Below are 23976 nucleotides of genomic sequence, written 5' to 3' on the forward strand. Positions count from 1 at the left end.
CAATAGAGGGGCAACCAATGGGGTGTTGCAGCCATCCAAACAGCCCCGCCCCACAACAGGGAGGTAGTTGCTGGTGATCTCACCGCAACACATGCCCTCCATGATGGAGGACCCGACATATAGGACACAATATAGATCTTAAGCTCTGGGAGAAACTTTGGAAAAGTGACCCAAAATCCACTGCATGTTATTCAGTGAAAGAAAATTATTTGAAAATGATTCATAGATGGTACCTAACTCCGAGTAGGTTGGCTAAACAGAATAAGATATGTGTTGGAAGTGTAAAGAAGCAGAGGGAACCTTTTTTCACATGTGGGTGGACATGTAAAAAGGCAAAAGTATATTGGGAAATGATATATAATGAATTGGGGGGGGGGAGTTTAAAACTACTTCCCCCCAAAAAAAACCAGAGTTCTTTTTGTTAGACAGAAATTCCTAGGTGTCAGGAAAAGGTTATGTATGCAGAAACTGCAGCCCGTGTTTTGTTAGCCCCAAAATGGAAAGTGAGCAAGGTCCAAACTAAAGAGGATTGGCAACTTAATTTGACCGAATATGCAGAACTTGCAGATTTAACACATAAAATAAGAGAGCAAAAAGAACATAGGTTTAAAGAAGATTGGAAAACATTTATTGAATATATTGAAAATACGGTAACCGTATACAGCTGAAAATGCTGGCAGCACTAAGATCAATTCAACAGGGTAAATAATTTCTGACGGGTGGAAAAGTGGAAAAAATGATTTGAATGGTTATAGTAAAATATGCAGGAATGTATGATATGTAAAATAAACCATGGAAGTAGAAGGGAAGTCACTGTATATCTTAAAGTTTGTAAAATGTTTATTTTGAAATGTAAAATTGAAAACTTAATAGAAATTATTATTTTAAAAAAATAGTTCTTATCACTGGATACACCAGAATCTGATTTTGTCTCTGAATTACATTTGCCATGTGATCATCATGGGAAAAGGTACCATATTGATTACACTTCTAAAGCTAATGATGATCAGCAAGGTAGGTAATTGCAATAGTTTTGTGTGTTCAGTGCTAATCTTTATAAAATGTCAAGAAAGACATTCTGCACTGCAAACTGGTTGGCTGGCTAGGTAGCTAGCTAGCTAAGGAGAGGAGGAGAGTGCTGAATAATAAGGAAATATTATTCCAAAGGTTCTATGAAGCAACATTTAATAAAATTCAATTGGTCTGGGAGCCCAAACGGTTTTGGCTAAAACTTTGTGAAACCAGCCTATAGTAGAAGTCAACTGAAAGCAGAGAACAGTGAGTTCTCCGGAACACCAGGAAGTTGATCTGAGAAAGGTCAATGCTTAGTTGAATCTTTATATACTTGGAGCAAGATGCCTTTCAAATCTCAACTATGCAAATGTGAAATCAAGCTATTAAATTGAGGGTGAGGAGCCTCAGGGTGGGGATGAATTATACACTCTCTTTGTTCAGTTTCCTCAGTAAAGTGACACCAGATTTTCTTTTTTCCTTTGGACTTTGTTTGTATTACAGGCAACCCCCAATTTGTGCAGGGGTTGCTTTCCTAGCCCCCACATGCATTGATAGAGCGTGCATAAGCCCACCCTGTTCTGCCCCCGCCCTCATTCTTCCCTCGTCTGGGTCCAAACTACCCATGCATTAATTGTCACACACCAATTGAAGATGCACAAAATGATCGCTGCCCGACTTTAAGTGACTTTGCTAACATAGCTATCAGAAACATGGTGACTGGGAATCAATCATTTATTGTACAGTCACAGACTCATTAAATCAGAGCATACACAGATAATAAAAACATAAGCATTGAAACATACACGTCTTTAAAATACAATGCAATACTAAGGCTAAAACACTCACAAATTCACAATACAAAAGATGAAACATGAAATACAGGTTGCTAAATACATTCTCATTCCAATTGCAATTTGAATCATCTTACAAGACCTTTGAGCAAAGAAGAGAAACTTGGCCACTAACTCTGTTGTTACTTTGTTTTTTTGTCAGCCAATAAATATTCCAGGTGCCATTCCACTGTCCTAGTAGGGTCTTTCATCATAAGGGATGTGGGGCCAGAAGCAAAGTAGTCTATTAGGTTCTTCTGCAGGAATATTACTTACAAATAAGACACGACTCAAACTTTTGACTACAGTGGTGCCCACAAGACGATTGCCTCGCAAGACGAAAAACTCGCTAGACGAAAGAGTTTTCCGTTTTTTGAGTCGTTCCGCAAGACGAATTTCCCTATGGGCTTGCTTTGCAAGACGAAACGTCTTGCGAGTTCTTGCGAGTTTGTTTCCTTTTTCTTAAAGCCGCTAAGCCATTAATAGCCGCTAAGCCGTTAATAGCCGCTAAGCCGCTAAGCCACTAATAGCCGCTAAGCCGCTAATAGCCGTGCTTCGCAAGACGAAAAAACCGCAAGACGAAGAGACTCACGGAATGGATTAATTTCGTCCTGCGAGGCACCACTGTACTTCTCCCATGGGGACATAAAATAATCATCATATGGGATACTTTATAACACCCTTGCGGAAGGTAAGCAGTTAAATCTGGCCCTAAAAAAGGCATGGTGATTTTTGAGGATAGTAAAATTATATAGATATGTAGCATATCCAGTAAATTTTAAAATTAAACCAGTATATGTTTGTGAGCATGTTCTGTGGGCATTGGATATAAAATATTGGCAATCAATATCTTTGATTCGTTGTTCCAGAATAGATTTTACAGCAGCTGGGACTGGAGTTCTGAAGTCTGGATCTTGGTGGTTATGATATCAGTAGGCATGTTAGATCTACTACCTCTAACCTTTTCGTCTCCCCCTTCACTTTTCAGCTCCATGAGCTCCCATTCTGGATTGATCAGGACCCAGATTTCTCTCCTAAATTTCATTCTGCCACCATGGCTTTCTTTTGGCCTGTCTGCTCATCTTTCTCATGTTGTTTACAGGCAACATGCCAGTAATCCTTGCAAATTTCAGTCTTTGAAGACCTACCATTTTAACTGTTTTCCCCCTTCTCTTAATTCCTTGTAGCTTTCAAGACAGCAGATGAGTTGTGAAAGAGGTCAACTAAGGGTAAGTGTAACAATATGCAAAATCCTTTTGGGCAATTGGTGTATTGTTCCTTGTTATTGGAAAGGACCTCTGTTGAAGAAATGGTTCTGTATTGTGTGTGTATGTGTTTTTAACTCAAGGGTGTATTTAATACATGTAAGGTCCCATGCTTGGCACTGATCAGAGGTAATCAAGTACGGTATTATAAAGCATAGACTTTGTTTTCAGTTTGATTAAGAGGGAGTATATTATTTCGAGGGTGGGTATTGTGGGTAGGCAGATTTTGTAATACAACCTTAGAAAGGAGAACAAGAACTGATTTCTCATGTTGTGAGAAGGGTGAGCTTTGTACAGAATTGAAAATCTTCTAGTGAGAGTCAGGTTGTACTTCTGTTTGGATGACAGCAGGGTCACAAAAGTCTTATTTTATCATCTGCTAAAGCAAACATAAACTCTTCCCAATTTTTTATTTTATTTTTTTTGCAAAGGAACCCACTGAGTATCCACTCTACCACTAAATTGTAGTTTCTCATCATCTCTGCTGAGGGAGGTCTTGTTGATATCCATTTATTATTTATACATGCCGCAGTGAATATCCGGAATTTGGTTAATGTGACTTCCAGCCTTTACCTGAGGAGACAGGAGACAAGAAAATATTTATTTATTTATCCATTCATTCGTTCTATTATTTACTTATCACACACATTTACCACCAGGCTTTTAACTTTTAATTATCTGTGGCCTTCTTCAGCTGTTGGAATCATTTATTCCTACCTTTTAAACATGAGAATTTTAGATATATATATATATTCTGATTTGTTCTATGCTGGTTTTAATGCATGTGTTGTTTATTTATTGTTGTAAATCACTTTGAATTATTTTGTAATAATAATAAAAAGCGACTAATAAGATACCAGTATAATAATACAGGTTGCTCTCATGGGGAAGGAAGAGCCCTCCTGAACCAGAAGCTGTTTTCCCCAACTCCTCTCCCGTTTCTGAACTTCTCTTAATGTATGCTGTTATTTTTCTTACTTGCTCTCTTAGAAATATATTTTGCTTCTTCTCCCCCCCCCCCCGCATGTTTTTCTGGTGTTGTCACTGGTTGTACTGTGTGTGTGTGTGTGTGTGTGTGTGTGTGTGTGTGTGTTGGGGTCATCTTACAATTGACTCTACCTCCTTGGTCAGCATCATTCTCCCATTCCAAGAGCAAGGCATATAAATGCAATGGCTGTATCCAGTGCTAGCAGTACTCAGAGCCATGAAAATTACTAGATATGCCTAACATGGGTTCATAAATTCCAGAGGTCTATTTTGAGTATAACTTGGTTGTATACATCCCCATGCTTTGAACAGGGAGGCAGGCAATCTCCCCCACTTGCTATTTCACTCATGTTTGCTAGCAAAAATTCTTGGTGAAGGCTTCCTTTCGCAAATGTAATTCCACCTGTATTGTGCTCTGCCAGGCTGGACCGAGAGTCAGGTAATAAAAGGCAAAGATTTTCAGATGAAGACCAGCTAAAAAAGAGCCTTGTTGAGATTCCTCCTTTGAATAAGCCCTTCCCTTTCATCTATACCCTGAGCTCCCTTCTTCCTATTATACTCACCCCTGCTGCAAGTGATGTTATTCCAAATCACCCTCTCCCCACTTCCATTTTATATCTTCTGCATCTAGTCCCAAGATGTGCTTTAAAAAAACATTTCTCGCTGGCATGTTTTATTTTCCCCCATCCTCTGAATCTCATCTTGCTTCCTTGTTTTATGGAGGGGTCTTGTGGCACTGAATTCAATGCCCTATGCTGCAGCACCTAGAAAATGCTGGAGGAAACACACAACGTGTGTGCGTGTGCGTGTGGTGGCAGTGGTTGTTGTGTGTGTTCTTCCTATTTCATTTCACATTGTGGCTGAGGATGGGGGGGGGGGACCCAGACTTTGAAACATGAATCATACCCGCTTATTTAAGGCTGTGAAGCAGCTTAGGATCACAGCCTTAGGTAGAAATAAGCTGTAATTCATAAAGCTATAAAAAGCACAATGACATACCCCAGAAGCCTGTCTTCAACTTGTGTTTCAACTCCCTGAAAGGCTGAGACTTTTTAACCAAAAGCCTTGGCTTTGTCACAGCTGTAATGTTCTTGTTTAAACTGATGAAATAACTTCGCATGGGTCTATGGATTTGGATTGTTGGTCTATCTAGACAAGTTCCATCTGCCTCAACTTGCACCAGCTCCCAAGATTTCAGGCAGAGGTATGGCCTCAGCCCTATGTACTCATGAGACCCTGTAACTATGATGTGGAAGGGAAGTGAATTCAGCCTGAGGTCACTATTTCCTTTTGGGCAACCTTCTGAGGCCTGTATGCTAGAGGGTGTGGTGGCAGAAGCAATAATTCTGTAGGAAAAATAATTCCTACATATATTTACATACCCTTCTGTATTCTGCACAAGAATGCTCTCTTGCCCTGTGATATCCAGCAAGTGGTATTCATAAGCCTTGCCTGCAGTCGTGGATGTTAAGTTGTGGGTGAACATATCAGATGACACGGCGATTCTTCATACAGCTCTTGTTTATTCACAGGCCAGGACAGAACTGAACTGAATGGTTCAATCAGCCTGCTTATAAAGAGCTCCAGTACAACGTAACTGTAACAACTTTCTAAAACTATCCAATCACTGAACGTCACTTTTGATCCCTTATTTGCATAACTATCTACAGTATCCCCCTGCTGGCCCAGGGTGAGAACTTCAGTACATAACAGTGGAGGCAGAGCTTTGACCGCCATGGCTTGTAGCCATCAATGGACTTCTCCATAAATTTGACTAATCCTTTTTCAAAACCATCCAAGTTGGTGGCCATCACTGCCCCTTGTGGGAGTGAGTTCCATAGATAAACTATGTGCTGCATAAATAAGTACTTTCTTTTGTGTGTCTTCCAACATTCATGGTTTGATCCAGTGGGGTTCTTAGGAGAGCTGAGATTAGCTGAGGCATTCTGTGGAGTGTGCAGTCACTCACTGCCCTTGTGAGTTGGAAGTGTGTGAAACCATCCCTATCTGCACTCCACACCTTTAGGTGTACATGTTTAACTGTAATGTGTGATGGCCTCCCAGAATTCCCATTCTTGAATATTTTCATTTGTTCCAGGATTCCAGTCCCCCCCCTGCCCCCCCCCCCAAAAAAAATTAAGCATCTCATCCCAGTAATTTCTTAATTGGCTGGTGTTAGGGTCAGTTTATCATTTGTTTTCATCTATGGATGCTAAGCATTCATCAAACTACCACAGAGGATTTTTTGTTCAAAACAAAAATCCATCTTTGTTAGGCGACCACAGTTGATAAAAATCCTCTTCTTCCTCAGCATCTGTTTATGACTTTCCTTTCTTTTTATAGAAATAGTAATAGCAATGGTAATAATAACAATAGTCATAGTAGTAACAACAACAACAACAACAACAACAACAACATATCCATATGGCTTTCCCTACTTTTTGCAGCAGTAGTAGGAAGCAGTAATGATAATAATAAATTACACATTTCTATGCCTTCTCTTTTTTGTAGTAGTAGCACTACAAATGGAAATACTAATTAATAATAGTAAACATGTGGCTTTTGTGGTAGTAAGATTTAATAAATACTACCACTGATGATGATGATGATGTATCTATATGAGCCCCCCCCCCCATTTGTTGCTTTATCTCCCTGCTTTCCAAGTATCTGCTGGCATAGCAATTGGATCTGCAGAACCCCAAGAAACACTGGATGCTTCCCACAGCTCTTATTTTTCTACATCCTCGAGTTTCCATCACTGGCTCCTTCCAGTAAATAATGAATGGCACATTACCAGCACAGGGTACTGTGATCAAAACTGGGCCATCAGAGTTGATGTAAAGTGCAGATCACGGTGTTCGTATTTCTGTGCTTGGATATTGTAAGGGCACATACAAAACACTGCACAACATGTAGAGGAACGGAGGAAAATCTTGACATCTCCAGATAAGTATTGACATCTCCAGATAAGTATTGACATCTCCAGATAAGTATTCATCTGCTGTTCTCCGGCTCCAGACCAAAAGCTGTAAGATTGTCACAAGTGTAAGATTAAGATGTGGCAAAACAGGGGTGCAAAATTAGTTACATTCTCTGTACCCCACCCAAATGGCAGGCTTTTTCCAGTTCCACTTTTGGAAAAGAGAAGGAACATTGATGTCCCAGAGATGGATGACAGAAATAATAATAGGTGATATAATAATACAGTGGTACCTTGGGTTAAGTACTTAATTCATTCCAGAGGTCCGTTCTTAACCTGAAACTGTTCTTAACCTGAAGCACCACTTTAGCTAATGGGGCCTCCCGCTGCCGCCACACGATTTCTGTTCTCATCCTGAAGCAAAGTTCTTAACCCGAGGTAATATTTCTGCGTTAGCCGAGTCTGTAACCTGAAGCGTATGTAACCCGAGGTATAATAATAATAATAATAATAATAATAATAATAATAATAATAGGTGCTCTGGGGAGACGTCTGTGTCTGTTTACATTTTGGCAGAATGTCCTAAACCCTGTATTAAAGGCAGGAGTCAAAGTACACTTAGGGAACTGCAGAGAACCATGATGGAAGTGCAGCCATGTTCCCTGGCTTAAAACTGCACGATTAGCACATTCTCATCAGCTCTCTGAAACAGATGATTAAAGCACATAGATCTCAGTCTCTTGACCCTCTATCTACGTCAAGATAGGTCTGCAGCTATATTTAAAGCAGGGAAGCTTTACTCAGCAGTATCTTGACTCTGTTATGCTAATTCTCTCTCCCCCCCCACCCCCTCACCCCACATAAAATAACTGTTTCTAAAATAATCTTTTAAAAAGTGTTTTGCTTGCCAATCCATCCTCTTAACTGCATCAGTGAATAAATGGCAGCGGAATTGGCAATGTGAGCATTAGCATAGCAAACAAAGCCAAGGATTTTTTTTATTTTTTTTAATGCTGGGAAGTAAGAGCAGCTGTATTAAGTCTGATCACATTTGGGTTCATTTGTTAGCTCCAGAAGCTAGTTCTGGAGGAAACGTTCCTGAGCCCCTGGAGCTCCTGAGGTCCACAACTGGAGCTGAAAGCTGGAGCACTGAGCAGCAAGGCTTCATACTGTAAGACAATCGCAAGGGCTGATGTTACACACTGCTATTCCTTTCTTTGCCTGAAGAGGGTGCCATAGCACGAACAGTAATTCCACAGCCCATTAGGTCCCTGCCACAGCCGATGGGGGGGGGGGGGGCACATAGATCCTTGAGTAGTTTTACAGAAAATGCAATCTTCTTTTGTTCAAGACTCATTTTGAGTGTGTGATGGCGGCTTAAAAGAGCCACCTCGTTGAGAGCCATGTGGAAAAATTATCTCCCTTTGGGCTAGTTGTGCACACTTACTTCCTGTGTGTGTGGGATTTTTTTTGTTTGTTTGTTTAAAAAATATTATAATTATTTAATTACATTTATATCCCACCCCCTTCTCCAAGGAACTCAAGGTCATGTACCTGGTTCACTCCCTTCACGTTTCATCATCAAAACAACCCTGTGAGGTAAGTTAGGCTGAGAAGTAGTGTGTGGCCCAAGGTCCACCAGTGGGTTCAGGGCCGGATTTAGGTTTGATGAGGCCCTCAGCTACTGAAGGTAATGGGGCCCTTTATTTGTCCAGCTGTCCTTTGTCAATAACAAATTGTCGCTGGTTTTTGTGTGTTGAATATATGCTATATGGTAATTTATGGACCATAATATTTTAAGGAGCAGGTGGGGCCCATTACTTACATCATAGGAGCCTATACAACACAAAACACTGTTGCTGTATGTAGGTTTTATTTTATTTGTTTTTTTATCTTAGATTTTGGAAATGTACATCCAGGTTTTTTTTTCTTCTTTAATCCCCCCCCCCCCCCGAGAGTGGGGCCCTAAGCTATAGCTTGTTTAGCTTATAGGTAAATCCAGCACTGAGTGGGTTTCATAAATGAGTGGGAAGAAATTAATTTTTTTGAAAGAGCTGGAAGAAATTTTTTTTTGAATTCTTGGATGCAGAAAGTTTTTCCTCGTAAAAAGCAATTTTTTTTTTTTTTTTTGTAGTTTCAACTCTCTTGCTCTGTTGCCACAACAATGGTGGTGATCAGTGGCCAGCAGGCTGCCAATTCAAAACACGCCCCCCACCCCCATAAAAATACCATGACGTAGTGTCTTTTTTCCCAGTGGCATTGTTGGAACTTGAACAAATTTCAGCAAACCAATTATGAGGGAGAGTTATCTTTTGCACAATGGTGCATTTTTGCAAGATATGCTCCATGCCCACCAGAATACGGGGTGTGAAATGGATCTTCAAAAGAGAGGAGAGGTCCCCAGCAGGCTTTTGTCACTTGGCATTCCTTCCTTTGTTTGCTGCTAAGTCAAGATGGAAGGAAAAGAAGTTTCCTGCGTCAAGTTAACTTTGCGGATACATCTTCAGCCAGGCACATGACAACAACTGGTTCGCTAAGTGTGGGCTGGAGGGAGGCGAGCCCATTAAAAGCGAAATAACAGCCTAAAGGAGTTGGCAATGAAACCTCCCCAAATCCCTGTGCATTGCCCTTAACATCTTCACTCTCATTCACTGGACTAGGAGGGCTCCCCTGGCATGTGATTGAAAGACAGCTCATGCTTGGAAACTCGCCTTTCTCAGAGGGAAACGGTGGATGAAAACAAAATACTTGTTAGGTCAAGGAAACAAGAGGAACTGGAGAACAGCCCTGTCTTTCAGTGGAGACACTAATGATGTCCCACTGTAGAATGTCTACAGAATGCTCTTTGTGAAGACATGATGGAATGCATGGGCATTCCATGCATGCCGTGCTTGGCTTGGACCTCAAGACAAATCTCTTTGAAAATGTGTTGTGCTTTTCGTATTTTAAAAAGTTAGCATTTCTACCAAGATATAAAAAGCCATCATATACTGCCTGAACAATAAGAAAGCAGCTGGTTTTAGACAAATCAAAGGAGGCACTTCTTCACTTCACATGATATGTAAACCACCTATGGATTTAATTGTCCTTGAGAGATGCAATCTTGTCACGTATACCCAAAGTAGGACCTGCAGCAGAAAGTTGAAGCATGTGCTGGTTTTATAGGAGGGACGTGCCTGTTCAGGTTTCTGCTGACCAGCCACACCCTCTCCCATATTGTTCCTATATTTATGTTTATTATATTCATTAGTTAAAAAAAAGGAAATATACAGATATCACTAAATGTGAGAAAGATACTATTGTCCAGAGTAGAAAGCAAAATCATATATAAAAAAGACGCAAACATCTATCAAAGAATAAAAGTATAATTTAAATTCAAATCATGTGATATTTTGTCATGATCTACCAGGTAAGTATATCTGCAGGTGTTCTTACATTGAATCCAAAATATTAACAAGACCTTCATTTAACAGCAGTTTTGTTCATTTATAGAAGAGGAAAAATGTTCAGATCAACCAAACCTATTTATATGGTGGCAGTGGAGGTTATCCATGTTCCTCCGTATTTCTGTATGTTATAAAGTCACACCACACAGAAATACATTTATCAGTCTTATTTTGATGCCTCAAAACTCCAACTTTACAGGTCAGTTTTCCCAAATTGGGCCATATTCCAAGCCAAATTGTACACCAGGACACTACAGAGGCACCAATTACATCTCTTCCATGTCAAGCAATGCTACTGTTTTTGGCTTGCAATAATTGACTTATAAGATCTTCACTATTCCCTCCTTCACATTAAGCTTAAGCGTAAGAGTAGGAAAAAAGGCCTGCTAGATCAGGCCAGTGGACCAGACCATCAGCATCCTCTTCTGCCAGCTGCCAACTGGATGCCTCTGCAAGTAGGACCTGAGCACACAGCAGCTCTTCCCACTTACACTTCCCTGCAACTGGTACCCAAGGGCTTTTAAGAAGCAACTCAGCCAAAGACTGAAAATAGTTCTCCATCTCTACTTCAGAACTTGGTTGGAACTCTTTTCTGAATATTCCTTCCCAACTCTCCAAGTCGAGAAATCTTTCTTCTCCACCCCCACCCCCACCCCAGTTTGCCCACACCTCCTTGCTTTTGTTTCATTTCCCCTCAGCTGCCCAAGCACTGTAAAAGGTAAAACGGGAAACTAATTATATAGGCTAGAATCGATTAACACAGACAAAAACAGAGCTGACATGAAGTGGCCAGGGTGTTCATGAGCCAGTGAGCAGCAGTGGGGTTCGATGGCTGCTTTAAAGCTTGGTTGACATCAGTTCTCCTTAAAGTACTCTTCTGGAATATCCTTCACGGAGGTGGCTGGACTGGGCATCAAAAGAACTGTTTCCAAAACAAATGAAGCCATTTGCAGTATTTCGGCGCTGACCTCCAAGCAGTATCCCACGATGGCCTCTTATTCAAATTGGCTCAAAAGGAACAAAATAGATCTTTACAGCCAGCCCACCAGGGAAACCTGCAAATTAAGCTGCAGTTAGAACTGCAGTTTTTTATTCTCTCTCTCTCTCCCCCCCCCCCCACTCCCCACTATAATTCCAAACCCATATTGAGCAGCTCTGCAACAGGGGCTCTGTGCTTTGAGTAACAGGCCCAATCACCAGTGACTAAATTGATTGCCGGAATAATTGTTTGACTTGTCCCAACTAGGGATAAGGGAGAAATTCAAGGCTGATTAATTTGGAAAGTGCAAACTAATTCAGGAAAGTTGCAGACAAAGTAGGCTTGCATTAAAATTAAAACATACGGTACTTTGTTTGTTCTTTGCAAAACAACACAAGAACTGAAACACAGCTAACTTTGTATTTTATTTGTATTTATTTTATTAGATTTATATACCACCCTTCATCACTAGATCTCAGGGAGGCTGAAATATGTACGTTTTGGATTCTACAATACAATTTTCCAGTATTAGGAAAGTTTTAGGGGAAAGTATGTATAACATACAAAGTTGCATTATATTGGATTGGCAGAAATTGCTTGGAAAGTGCTGCATATTATGCAAAATTGCATTAAAATGTGTATGTTAGGAGAAAGGTGCATAATAGTTTTTCGTGATGCTTTTTGATGGCAGACTAATTAAGAAATGTAACAAACTCAACTTAAGTTTGGAAAGAAGAAAAACTGTGACAAATTACATTTTTGTCCATCTCTCCAACTCCCACAACCATTTATCCAGGTTCCTTTATGGAACCAAATTAGACCTCTTGCTTCCCACCCCCTTCCAATGATCTGACTGAATTTCATATCCCTTGCCAATGGCAACTGGTCTCTCAGTCATGAGTCAATGGTTTGGATCACACTGTTGCATCTTTCCCAACCTGGGTTCCTCCCCGGCTCCCCACAATTGTGTCACAAATGTAAATACTACAGCTTGCAGAAACTCTTAGCTCAGTGCATGCTAGCAAACTTGATTGTCCACTCAGCAAGTTAATAGAAAGTGAAACAAAGCAACCTGAAAAATGTGGAATTCAGTTGAGTGTGACAGTAGATGAGTAAGGTAATTGAGGTGAATGGTATTTGTACTTATTAAGAATCTACAGTTGGACCATATGGTTACCACTGATGTTTGTCAAACTCTTCTCAGGACCTACTGTTGAGGACCTATGCTACTTACAGGGAGCTCTTGCCTGTCCCCCATACGCGCCCCCCCCAAAAAAACTTTAATTCATTTCTGATAGAAAATGTCCAGTATATTGGTCTCTGTCACATACCTGAGGGTGGGTTGTGTGTTTGGAGGCCTGGTCCCCAAAGAAGGGCAAATAAAATAGCTCCCCCCCCCCTTTCCTTTCCAGACGTCTTTCTGACTATGCTTATCCTTGAACCTTAAAACATAACAGTGGGAAATGTACTGATGTCTTAATTTCTAATTAATGGTTAGAGATCACATGTTGGAATGTTTCCCCTTATTTTGTTGTTCTCTCTCCCCCCCCCCCCGCATGAATAAAGCTAACATATCAGGAATATGAATAGCTTAGCTGTTTGTTAGCGCCGTTCCTCTTTAATTTCTATATAAATGACATTGTTCAACATATGGCAAAGTATAAGTCATCAGCTCCTGCCCTGGTAGGCAAACACCTGAATATATTACTATATGCTGATGACATGGCTGTCATGGCACTTACTCGAAGGGGCCTACATAGCATGCTGGAGGGGCTCGCAGCTTATTGTTCCCAAAACTCTCTAAAGATAAATTATGACAAAACAAAAATTGTGGTATTTACTAGAGCTCGCCACACATTTAGATGGTCTTTAGATGAACACAAAATTGAACAGTGTCTTTTTTTTAAATATCTTGGTATCACTTTCCAAGCTACATCTAGCTGGCTTGCCCACTTCAAGACTGTAGCCCTTCTAACACGTAGGACAATCGGTGCTCTGCTCAGCTTTTTTTATTCGAGGGGAGGGCAACTGGTGATCCCGGCACTAAAAGCTTTTGTTGGAAAAGTGATTCCCCAGATGCTATATGGAGTAGAACTCTGGGGATGGAATCAGAAGCTGTTAGAACGGCTTGAAATCTTCCAAAATTTTTACCTCAGAAGAATTCTAGGCCTCCCTCAGAGTACTCCGGCAGCTCTCCTAAGAGTGGAAGTAGGATTACCTTCTGTGTCTGCCAGGGCCCACTTAAGATTCCTGCGTTTTTTCACCAACCTCACAGATGCCCCGAACACCTTATTGGCTAAACAAGCCTTTGTATCATTACAAAATAATATTACTTGGCATAAAAACCTACTAGATATCCTATCCAGATACAATCTACCTGAGTTTAATACCCTCAAATTGTGGAGCCCTGATAAAGTTCGGGAATGGATCTTTGAAAAAGACGCCTTTTTGGACTCCACAAAGATAAAAAACTCTGGGTTTTCCTACTGGTTTCCCCGAGTAAAAGCAGTCAAAATCTGTGCCAACTACTTGGTGGAGATCACTGATCCCACCCTTCGGAGAGCTTTTACTATGGCACGGTTTCAAACACTGCCAACTGCATATCTGACCGGTAGATTCACAAAAACCCCAGTAGAACATCGTTTATGCCCTTGCCTTATGAAAATTAAAGAGGATCTTACACATTACCTCCTCTATTGCCCCATCTACTCGGGCTTTAGAGACGCATTGCTGCAAATTATACCCAACTCTATAACCAATCCTGAAGATAGAGTAAAATTTTTGTTAGTCGATGCAAACCCACGTATTACCCATGTGGTAGCGGTTTTTGTGATGAAGGCCATGAAAGCCAGGGAAAGATTTATGGATGACAATGTAAAGACCCCTTCATCGTCTGTTTAACTCGTTGCTTGTTTTCCCTCTCTTTCTATTTTGTGGGATGAAGGTTTTGTTGGCGTAGTATGTAATGAATTTTAATATTTTTTAACTATTGTTGTGTTGATGTTTGTGTACAGGCATGGTCCTCACAATAAACGGATTTGATTTGATTTGATTTGAATAGCTTAGACCTCTTCTTATTAACACATGCTAATTTTCTATATGCAGGGATTATCAATATTAGTATTTTGATGCAGGAGATCATTCAATGATGCAGTTCCTGCCTTGAAGTACGATACCCAAGAGGGGCTGTACTACAAGGTTCTGATTGGCATGCTTCAGCTCTGAGTCCAATTCAGTGTAGAGAAAATAATTTCCTGTATAAAACTATGCTTCATAATCTCAAAAGGAAAGCTCTGTACTTTCCTTGAATGGGAGAACCAGAGAGTGCCATTTGACTTGTTTCAGGGAAAAAAGATGGGGGAAAATTGATTGGAGTAATCAATTTCATAATGAACAGAATTTCAAATACAGAAATAATTAGTTGACACAGCCCCGAGGCACAGTTCAGAGAACTTTTATATGCTGTCTGTGGAGTGCCTCTGCTCCAAAAACAGGGAAATTTTGATGTAAAAATGATTCATGTGCTATAACTGTGCATACTCCTTTATCGTATTAATAACATCTTTAACCGCCCTTTCGAAACTTCTGGAGCCTCATCCGCACTCCTGAGGCTCACGGAATCAGATTCACTAAAGCACTATCAGAAATTTTATTTTCAGTTTAACCACTGGAATCTAATTCCTTCTAATGTGATATTTGAAAATGCATTATTATCTAAGTTAATATGAAGTAATCTAATATATGGCACAGCAGCCACACTGAGTTGAGGGATCATTATTAAAAGTGAACAGGTTGGTCTCACTGGGTGTTGATTTCAGATGTCCTCATTGCTGACAGTTGTGTGGTAGCTGCATTTAGAGAAGCTTTATGCCAAGTCAAAAGAGGAAAGGATAAGTATTGTTATTATTATTAATTTTTTCCTTTATGATTTTCTCCCTATGAAGCGCCTAAAGTGATTTCACAATGCGATAAAACCTATATAACACAATTACAACTATAACAGTTGAAACATTTATATTAAAACAATTTTAAATTTGATGCAAATACCAACTGATCTAAAAATCTCCACTGAGAGGGTTTGTCGAAAGAGGAGAGAAGACCATAGATATGATACCTGGGTGTTGTGTAATGGGAGACAGTTCCAAATGGGAGGTGGTACTACATTAAGATCCCTTTCTGAAATGGACCTTCTGACAAAATGCAGTGCAATGATTAGGTTGGGATAAGATAATTACTATATATTACTACAACATAAACCTGAGCTGTAGTAGCTCAACACTCTTCTTCCCTAGTTACTTATACCACCATATATGGTTTCTTAGTAAACCCTTCGGGTTTTTGTTGATACTTCTGGAACTGTCAGAGTAGAGATGAATGGGGTTGGGGATTTAATATTTGAATGCCAATATGACCAAAGCTGCTCCACACCTCCCATACTAATGTTTCACTTGGGGCTTGTTTATTTACCAGCTTCCACATTTATTGAATGTTCTATATGGTTCTCAATTCAAAGGCAGAAGCAAATGAATAACCACATATATTCTACATGTATTTGGAGACAAAATGTATTTCAATATGTGCGTTTGGAGAGGGAATGCATTTAGAAACACATATTTGAATTCCCTTTTAAATGTGAATTTTCGTGCAAAGTATTATTTCTTTGCAGATTGTTGCAGAAATGGGAAGGAATAAAGTTAGGGGTGAACTCAGGCAAAGGTGGTCAGAACCCAGCAAAATCTAGACTGATTTGCCCATTGAGTCTCTATTCACTTAGAGAGAAGGCAGAGATGTTACAGAGCCACTGTGTGTTTCTCTGCTTCTGAATATATAACCACCTATTCAGCCTTGCAGATAACTGTGTGGAATAGGTAGAAGTTAGCAAATTTAAAATGTATGTGTGTGTGTAGGGGTGGGGTGGGTGGCAGCTTAATTGCACAAGCTGTTTCATATTCTTCGTAAAATGTGCTAATGCATTTAGCCTGTATAGTTCAGAGGGAAGCCAGTTGTACATGTGATGGAAAACACCGATTCAAAACTGTGATTCCTCACCTCCCCCCGCCCCCCTTTGCTTCTGTGTGACAAGTACAATGAATGTTTGGGAACATTAAGATACATGCAGCAAACAACAGCAATTCAGAACTGTTCTGTACATATCTCTGACAGTAGGTGTCTCAATCATGTGAGATAATTCTGAACTGCTTTGTGAAAACTGCATATCTCTTCAGTTGGTTTGGAATGCTCTAGTCAGCTTTGTCTCAGGGGGTTTGCAGAATGAGCCCTATTAGGCCAATTTTATGCCAACTTTGTTGGCTCCCCTTTTTTCTGGGGTCAATTCAAAGTGCTGACTTTGGCCTTGAAATGCGCTTTTCCACTTTTCATGAATCTCTTCCTCAAATCTCCTTAAGATCTGCCGTTTGTGTCTGGGACCCTGCTCATGGTCGTTTTGCCAGCAGAAGTGTGCTGAGGGCTAGGGAACACACACTGTTTTCATTGAGACATCTAAACTATAGGGATGGTGGTGTAGGGTCCTCTTTGCCTGTTTTAAATTAAGCCTTGATACATTGTTCTGATATATTGTTGTTGTTGTTGTTTCTCAAATTGCCTTGCATTCACTTTCATCCTGGGTGAAGAGGAATCAAAATTCAGACCACGTGTATGGACTCATCTAACTAGTGCCCTCCACATAGTGTGATGCCACAGGGCAACTTCTTATGAAGAGTGATTCACACTGGGATACCTGCAAGACTCTAAACTAGCTTCAAAGTAGAGCATCCCCTGACATCACCAGGGGTGGCAAGATAAAAATCTGGTCTGCCAACCAGAAAAGCACCCCCCACACACATACACCCCAGTCTAAAGATTATGCCTTCTCCTTCCTTGCCCCCCTGTCCATGCTGTGCTTATTCAAGTCTTTGATTCAAGAATTACATATTCAGATAAATTACATATATGGGAAAGAAGCCTATTTTCAAATGTCCTTATATTAAGACAGTTGCTGGTGCTGAGATGCTTCTGTAGGATTTATCTATGACATTTATTAGTCACTTTTTGTTTTGACGATGTACCTCATGTACAACGGTGTGAATAAAATTAAGTAACAGGAAGATCTGCAAATAAAGAACAGAACTGTCTGTCTGCCACAGGGAAATTGTTAAACTATGTTAAAATCTAAAAGTCCATAAAATGGTAAACAATGTCATCAAAAAGTTAAGTTAGCCAAGAGTCTTTATAAAAAAAGGGGGGAGTTTTAACCTGACACTTAAAGGTAAAAGTAACTCCCAGAAGTTTGGGGCGGTTATTCCAGAGAAGAGGGGCCACCACTGAAAAGATCTTCCCCCTGATAGCCAGCTGAGGGCACCAGAGTTCACCAAATGAAGATCTCAGTGGACTGTTGGCAGGAAGTAGCAATTTTTAGATACCTGATCCCCAACCATTTGCCCATGTGCAGCCTCTGCACGAATACGCTTCTGGTTCTGCCATCTCCATCAAATAAAGCATAAAAGGCATTCTGGGTTTTGTGGCTAGGCTTTGTATGCATCTTGATGAGCCTGAATGAGATGGACAGAGTGAATGGATAGGTTCACTTTATTTTATTTTTGGTCCCTTTTCTCATAATACAAGGACTGGGTCAATGAAATTAATTTGCTGTGGATTCAGAAGAGACATTAAACAGCACACAATGCACAGTAATTAACTTAAGGACCACAATGCCAGATATAGACTTAGAAGTATTTGAAAAGGTGAATAAACAAATGCCTTGGGTAGGAAGGAGAATAGCTAAGTGGTGGAACCCATGCTTTGCTTGCTAAAGGGTTCCTTAAAACTCCAAACGAACCAGAACTTGAAACATGATTTTGTTGCGCAAGGAATTGGTGTTTAGTTGGTCTCAGGGAAGCATAGTTTTATATGAGCATCCTAGGGTGGCACACTGAAATGCTTCCAGATGCCACGGTCTTTAAAGATCTCTCAACTGCTGTTCACTTCATCATCAAGATTTTAGTTTGTGCTCCCAACCGCCCCTTGCGACCATATCTCACAGTGAACCTCATTGTGGGCTGCTTTAGCAAGTGCCACTCCATTTGCCAATGGCCACGGCACACTGAATGATTCAACGATTTAGCTGATGTGTTTAAATAATTTACACAATATTTTGCCCTGTATGATTAAGCTGGAGATGTAGGTTCCCAGGGACTTCATTTAAGGCAGGACTTTGTCACCGGTTGACTGAGCACCCACAAATATAACTAGATTTCCCCCTTAAATTAAAGGAGGGTCTGAATTAGGAGCCAGTTCTTTCAGTATGTATCTCTTCCCTTATTTCTCATATACAGGCTGTGAGTACGATTCATTATGTCACCAAAACTGCACTGCCCATATATAGAAAGATGGGAGAATCTGTTCACTTTGGTTTCTCTTAGGTTCAGTTCTCCACATTTCTCCATCAATGTGCAATTTATTTTAAATAAAACAATTCTCAAAAATTAATCAGCATTTCAATTCAATATTTGCTAATGCAGGCTTGCATTATTTTTTGTCTAATAGATTCAATTTAGCAAACACCCCCCCCCCAATGTTATTTCCCGCTAATATGGCCATTTTTCAGACACTTTTCACCATATGGATTTTTTTTCACATTACTTGTCTGGAAAACTGCATTGCCAAATTTGGAAAAGTGTGCATTTCAAAGGATAGCTGTGTTTTGGTTCTCATATCATTTCATAGTGTGGATTAGGTACACTCATCTTTAAATGTGAACTGAATGGAATGCCTCCCCCAGTCTTATAAGAAGGAGACATTTATAAGCCTAGAGGAACTTCGAAGTTTGCAGGTGTACACAAAATATTTAGAAAGAAAAACAAAGGAAGGGGGGAACCCCAAAATCAGCCCAGGAGAACAGTATGCTCAGAGGCCACTGGATGCTGATTAATGTTTGGGTGGGAGCAGATACCGAGGGAGAAGATGGAGTGGTTGATGTCATTGGTATTCTGAACAGCAGCATTCTGCACTTTAACATTTTGTTGCATGTCCCAGTTTTGCTTTAGAAGTGTGTTTCCCAAGGATGAGCCTCATTCCCTGCATTTAATGTTCCCCATGTTCACTCTGCCCTGGATTCCAATTCTTTTGAATCCCCATTTAACTTGAGACCACTTCACTATGCATGAAGGCTTCTGCAATGTGTGGACCATAAATGTTATAAATTATGTGATGAGCCTCTGTGCATACAAAAGATCTCTGCCTACCCCCAGTAATGATAGCAGCAGCAGGGGCAGGAGTTGTATAACTTGGGGTTGCGGGCACAGCCCCTGAGACCACTCTTTCCTGCTTCCTGACAGATATTTTCAAATGCAGCAAATGTTCTGGAAATGGAACATGTGCAGAGTGCTATTGCTTTCATTTGCTTCAGTTAATTTATATGCCCCTCTTCACCCCCATGCTACTGATCTTCACATGGGCCCCGATGAAGAAATACTGATGTGATTACACCTATGATTGCCTCAATATTCTTCTGCTGTGGTGTTTTTGCTGATGCCCACATTTGATGTGGCACATTCGTGAAACTCCAAAGGGGGAACAAGTTTGATGTGACCAAATGTACAATCACATAAAAAACTGCTCCCTGTTCCCCTTTTGCTGTGTTTTTAATTAGTGCATGTCTGCACTGGTAAAACAAGGGGAAAAGGTACAAAGGAACTCAGCTGCAGCAAAGTGAGCTCACACAGAGCTCTGTACTAAATCCAGATATATAAAGCAGAACATTGGAAAAGGCCAAATGATTCTGTTTCACTTCAGAAAAAAAGGCCAGGCATTGTAGAACTTCAGAACCTGGGAAAAGTCAGATGGTCTTTTACTTATTTCAGTGATTTTTTAAATATTTTTTTGGCAAATAGAGACATATTTTTTGTTATCTGCTCCTCATTAATTACTCCTCCCCCATGTGTTTTGGTGAGGATGCCTTTTCTCAATTTAGTTTTTGATGTTATTATTGTGGCTTTACTGTAAGTGTCATTCTGCAGGTTCTGCCCCCTTCCTCCAGCTCTATGGAAGTTAAATCTCTGAGTGCATATTTTCTTTAAAGCACATGCCACACACATGTCAGTTCATGTGCATGAGTTTTAACATCGCCCTGTTATGCATAGCTTGCCATTTCCCAGACTGCAGTTGGTGAAGTTTATGCTCAGCTGTTAAGGGTGATAATAGGCTTTACAACAATTGTAATTTCCCCACTCTATTTTTAACCAAAAATAAACAAACAGCCCCCCCCCCCATTTTTTCTGCTTGTAAATTGGTTTTAAGTAGGCCATTGCAAAGTAAGTGTGCACTGTGTATCACAGGTCAATAAGAGCCTTCAGCAATGTGAAACAATAGTGTTTGCCCACATACTGGGGGACCACTTATGCACCCCTCAAAATGGAGAAATGTGGCACCCTGCAAAAGAGGTTGATTTGCATATGCTAATATGCATGCATAGATGCAGATTAAGAAAGAGGACTGTCCTCTCTAAAGTAGGACACACATGCACCCAAGTATACCACATATGTGTGTGATGCTCAGAAAGATGACAGGACCACTTCCAGAACAGTTTGTTTTAATCTATGAAATGTTGCACAATCTACTGCCTGGTCACCTCTTTCCAAATGCATGTATTGCAAAAGTTTAACCAATAATTGTCACTGGTTTTGATTATTTCATATCCTCCTGTTACAACGATCACTTATGTTGTCGTTCTTTCATGCCCCTGCCCCAGGATGTGGAGTAGTATTTTATTAATTTATTATTTTCTAAAAACACACACATTGTTGGTGTTGTCCAGGATAAACGAGCCCAACATTGTATATTCCCATTGCACACTGCGTCTTTTGGTAGTGATTCATGCAATTTCACAAATTATAGTTTTGATATAACGGTTAAAATATGTTTGTTTGTTTTCTGAGCTGGACAAGTTTAAATTCTACACCACAGAATCCCAAGAAAGTGGTGCCCTTTTGAACCACATGTGTGTCTTTCTGTGTGTGCAAAGCCTGTTTTGATATGATGAATAATCTGCCTTCTATTGAAAACTATTGAGAAACTTGCCTTGATTTAAAAAAAAAGGGGGGGTTGCATTTTATACTTGAAGGGTTTCTTCGTCCTCTAACCACTCTAACCATGAGTCTCCCAGCCATCTTCAGGTATATATATTTTAAGAAATGAGAAGGGGGTGGAGAGAGAGAGAGAGAGAGAGAGAGAGAGAGAGAGAGAGAACAAACATTTCCCTGCTCCACATATACTCGGGTATCTCTCAGCAGGGCTTAAACAGCAGTGGCAATAGCACCGTAAAGTCAGTAGATGGCTGTAGAAAAGTATGTTGAACACTCTTGTGTTAGAGTAATAAGATTGGTAAGGCCTTGACCTGTCTAGCAGCTGCTTTTATCTGAAGTACATTTAAAGAGATAAAGAGGGGATGCAGGGAGAATACTTTCTCTTCCATGGGATCATCACTTTGAGTTAAAGGGAGGGGGTTCTGAAATGTGAGATTTTATCATTATTTTAATAATAAAAAAAGGAAACAGGTTCCCTTTGCAGGAAAAAAAGAGGTGATGGCTTGAGAGCCATTAGGATCTCTTGCTTTGCTTTACTCTTTTTCTTTCTGTTCTTCAAGACGTTTTAAGGATTTTTATATCTTTTATGTAACATTCCTTCAGTCCATTGCGTGGAGTCTTCCTTAGTTATTTAATAATAATATTTTTCCCCCCTCTCTCTCACTCTCTCTCTCTCTCTCACACACACACACACAGTCTCTCTCACTCTCTTGATTCTACTACTGTAGTTGGCTGCCTTTTAGTGCACGGATCTGCTCATTAAACAGACACACCAAGAATTGTTACCTAAGGAAGCTTGACAGTCAAGAAAGGACAGCCAGAGTTAGGGAGGAAGAGAGGGAAGAAAGGAAGAAGGAAAAAAACGGAAGAGGAAAACGAGGAGGGGGGAAGCAGCCTGAAGCAATCACTTCTCCCACAGGGGGGGGAAAGCGACTGAAACGTTGAACGAGTGTGTGCTATTCTCATAATCATACAAACAAACAGACTTGTATAAGAAAAAGAAGAAAACTGTAAAGACTTGACAGAAAAAGGCAAGATTTTTTTTTTTTTTTTTAACTACCCACTGGGCACAGTTCTTTCTTTCTCTCTCTTTTTTCTCCTCTCTTTCCTTTCCGACATACTTAGTGAAGTAAAGGAGACTTCCGTTTTTGCTGGCAGAGTCCTTGATTTTCCCCCCTTTCAAGATGATGATGTATTTATGGGTAGGTAGTTTCTTTCCATGTCAATCTCATTGTTTGCTGTTGTTTGTTGTTGTTTCTATTATATTGAGTTTGTTGGGAGTGATGCATATCTTTAAAATGTGTCTAAATGCCGGTTGTGTGGTAGGAGAGTTGTCCAGCCAGGTTTGTGTGGAGTGGTTTTTATAAACAAGCTGCTTTCTGAAATATTGCACTATGCTCATTTTGAATACGCAGCCTTTGTAGTAAAATGTTGCTGGGTGTCAGTGTGAGTGTGTGTGCATGTGCTTGGGTTTTTTGAAACACATTTCCAAACAGTATGCGTCTGAGATTTTTCAGGGGATGCCAATAAAACAAAAACGGGAAACGCATGATTCTTCACTTGTGGGCACACAGAATTTGCTCTCTCTTTTTTTAACCAAGGGCTGTTCATGCCGAGAGGCTGATTAGAACTTCTGAATTGCACTCCTGAAACCGGATGTCAGTGATAGCTGTAATCTTGTCGCTTATCCTAGGTTGCTTCAGGTAAATGACAACTATAAATGTGCAGGAAAGCAACCCTATGCAGTTGTATGTTCAGCACTGTCCTGTTGTTGTCGTCCCACCCACCCCCCGTCTGCAACACCCCCTTGGATTCAATTCTCTTAGAAAGCGTAAGGAACTAGAATAAGGTTGCAATGTGTGCAAAGGGATGTGGTCAAATACGGGAACGAATTAGTGTGATAAATCATGTGGTTGTGCTTAAGCACACAAGCAGAGTCATTTGTAAGCAATGCAGATGTGCTCCTGCTCTACAATCAAAAGAGTGCAATCTTTGGGGGAAGACTTTTCATGGGTACGGTTCGTTCGCGTTGTAAATGGCTAAATATGTAGCAGAAATGCCGTACGACTTTTCCTTGTGAATTTTCTGCTTTTCTTTGCAAACTGCTCTTGGTTGGGAGTCCTGGACTCCCACCTCCCGCCCAGCTTTCTCATTTCTGTTGACCCTGTGATAAATTGTTTTAACTTGTCACAGATGTACAAAAGGCATCGTGTTTCGGCATTTACACGACTTATTTATGTTCCTTGACCTGTGCGGTGCTTTCAAAAGCTTCACCAATCAGCAAGTCTGATTATTTCTGACGGTCCCTTTTACACGGCAGACTCTGTCCAGCTTAGTTCCCCTCAGTAATATCTATTCATGCAGTTCCCAAACGGAGGCACGCTGTGAATTGTGACTTCTTTATTTTGCTAACCCCATTCTTTTTTTCTCTTCGTTAAAAAAGAAAAAGAAATCCA

At 40.4% G+C, this 23976-nt stretch overlaps 1 protein-coding gene across 32 annotated transcripts in view; it reads left to right on the forward strand.

Moving 5' to 3' along the window:
- The window catches only part of RBFOX1 (RNA binding fox-1 homolog 1), a 1496801-nt gene that overhangs the window by 997502 nt on the left and 475323 nt on the right, over window positions 1-23976 (forward strand). For 27 of the 32 annotated variants that reach the window (XM_080981485.1, XM_080981488.1, XM_080981483.1 and 24 more), the window contains one exon: window positions 3032-3073. The exons of 4 other annotated variants lie outside the window; for them this stretch is intronic. In XM_080981485.1, coding sequence (XP_080837611.1) covers window positions 3032-3073 — 42 coding nt within the window. Of the gene's footprint in view, window positions 1-3031; window positions 3074-22246; window positions 22723-23976 lie in introns of those variants that run through there. One more of the 32 variants, XM_080981508.1, reaches the window with a different exon arrangement.

This window comes from Podarcis pityusensis (genome assembly GCF_964106645.2).
Source record: "Podarcis pityusensis genome assembly, chromosome: 14".
Lineage (NCBI taxonomy): Eukaryota > Metazoa > Chordata > Lepidosauria > Squamata > Lacertidae > Podarcis > Podarcis pityusensis.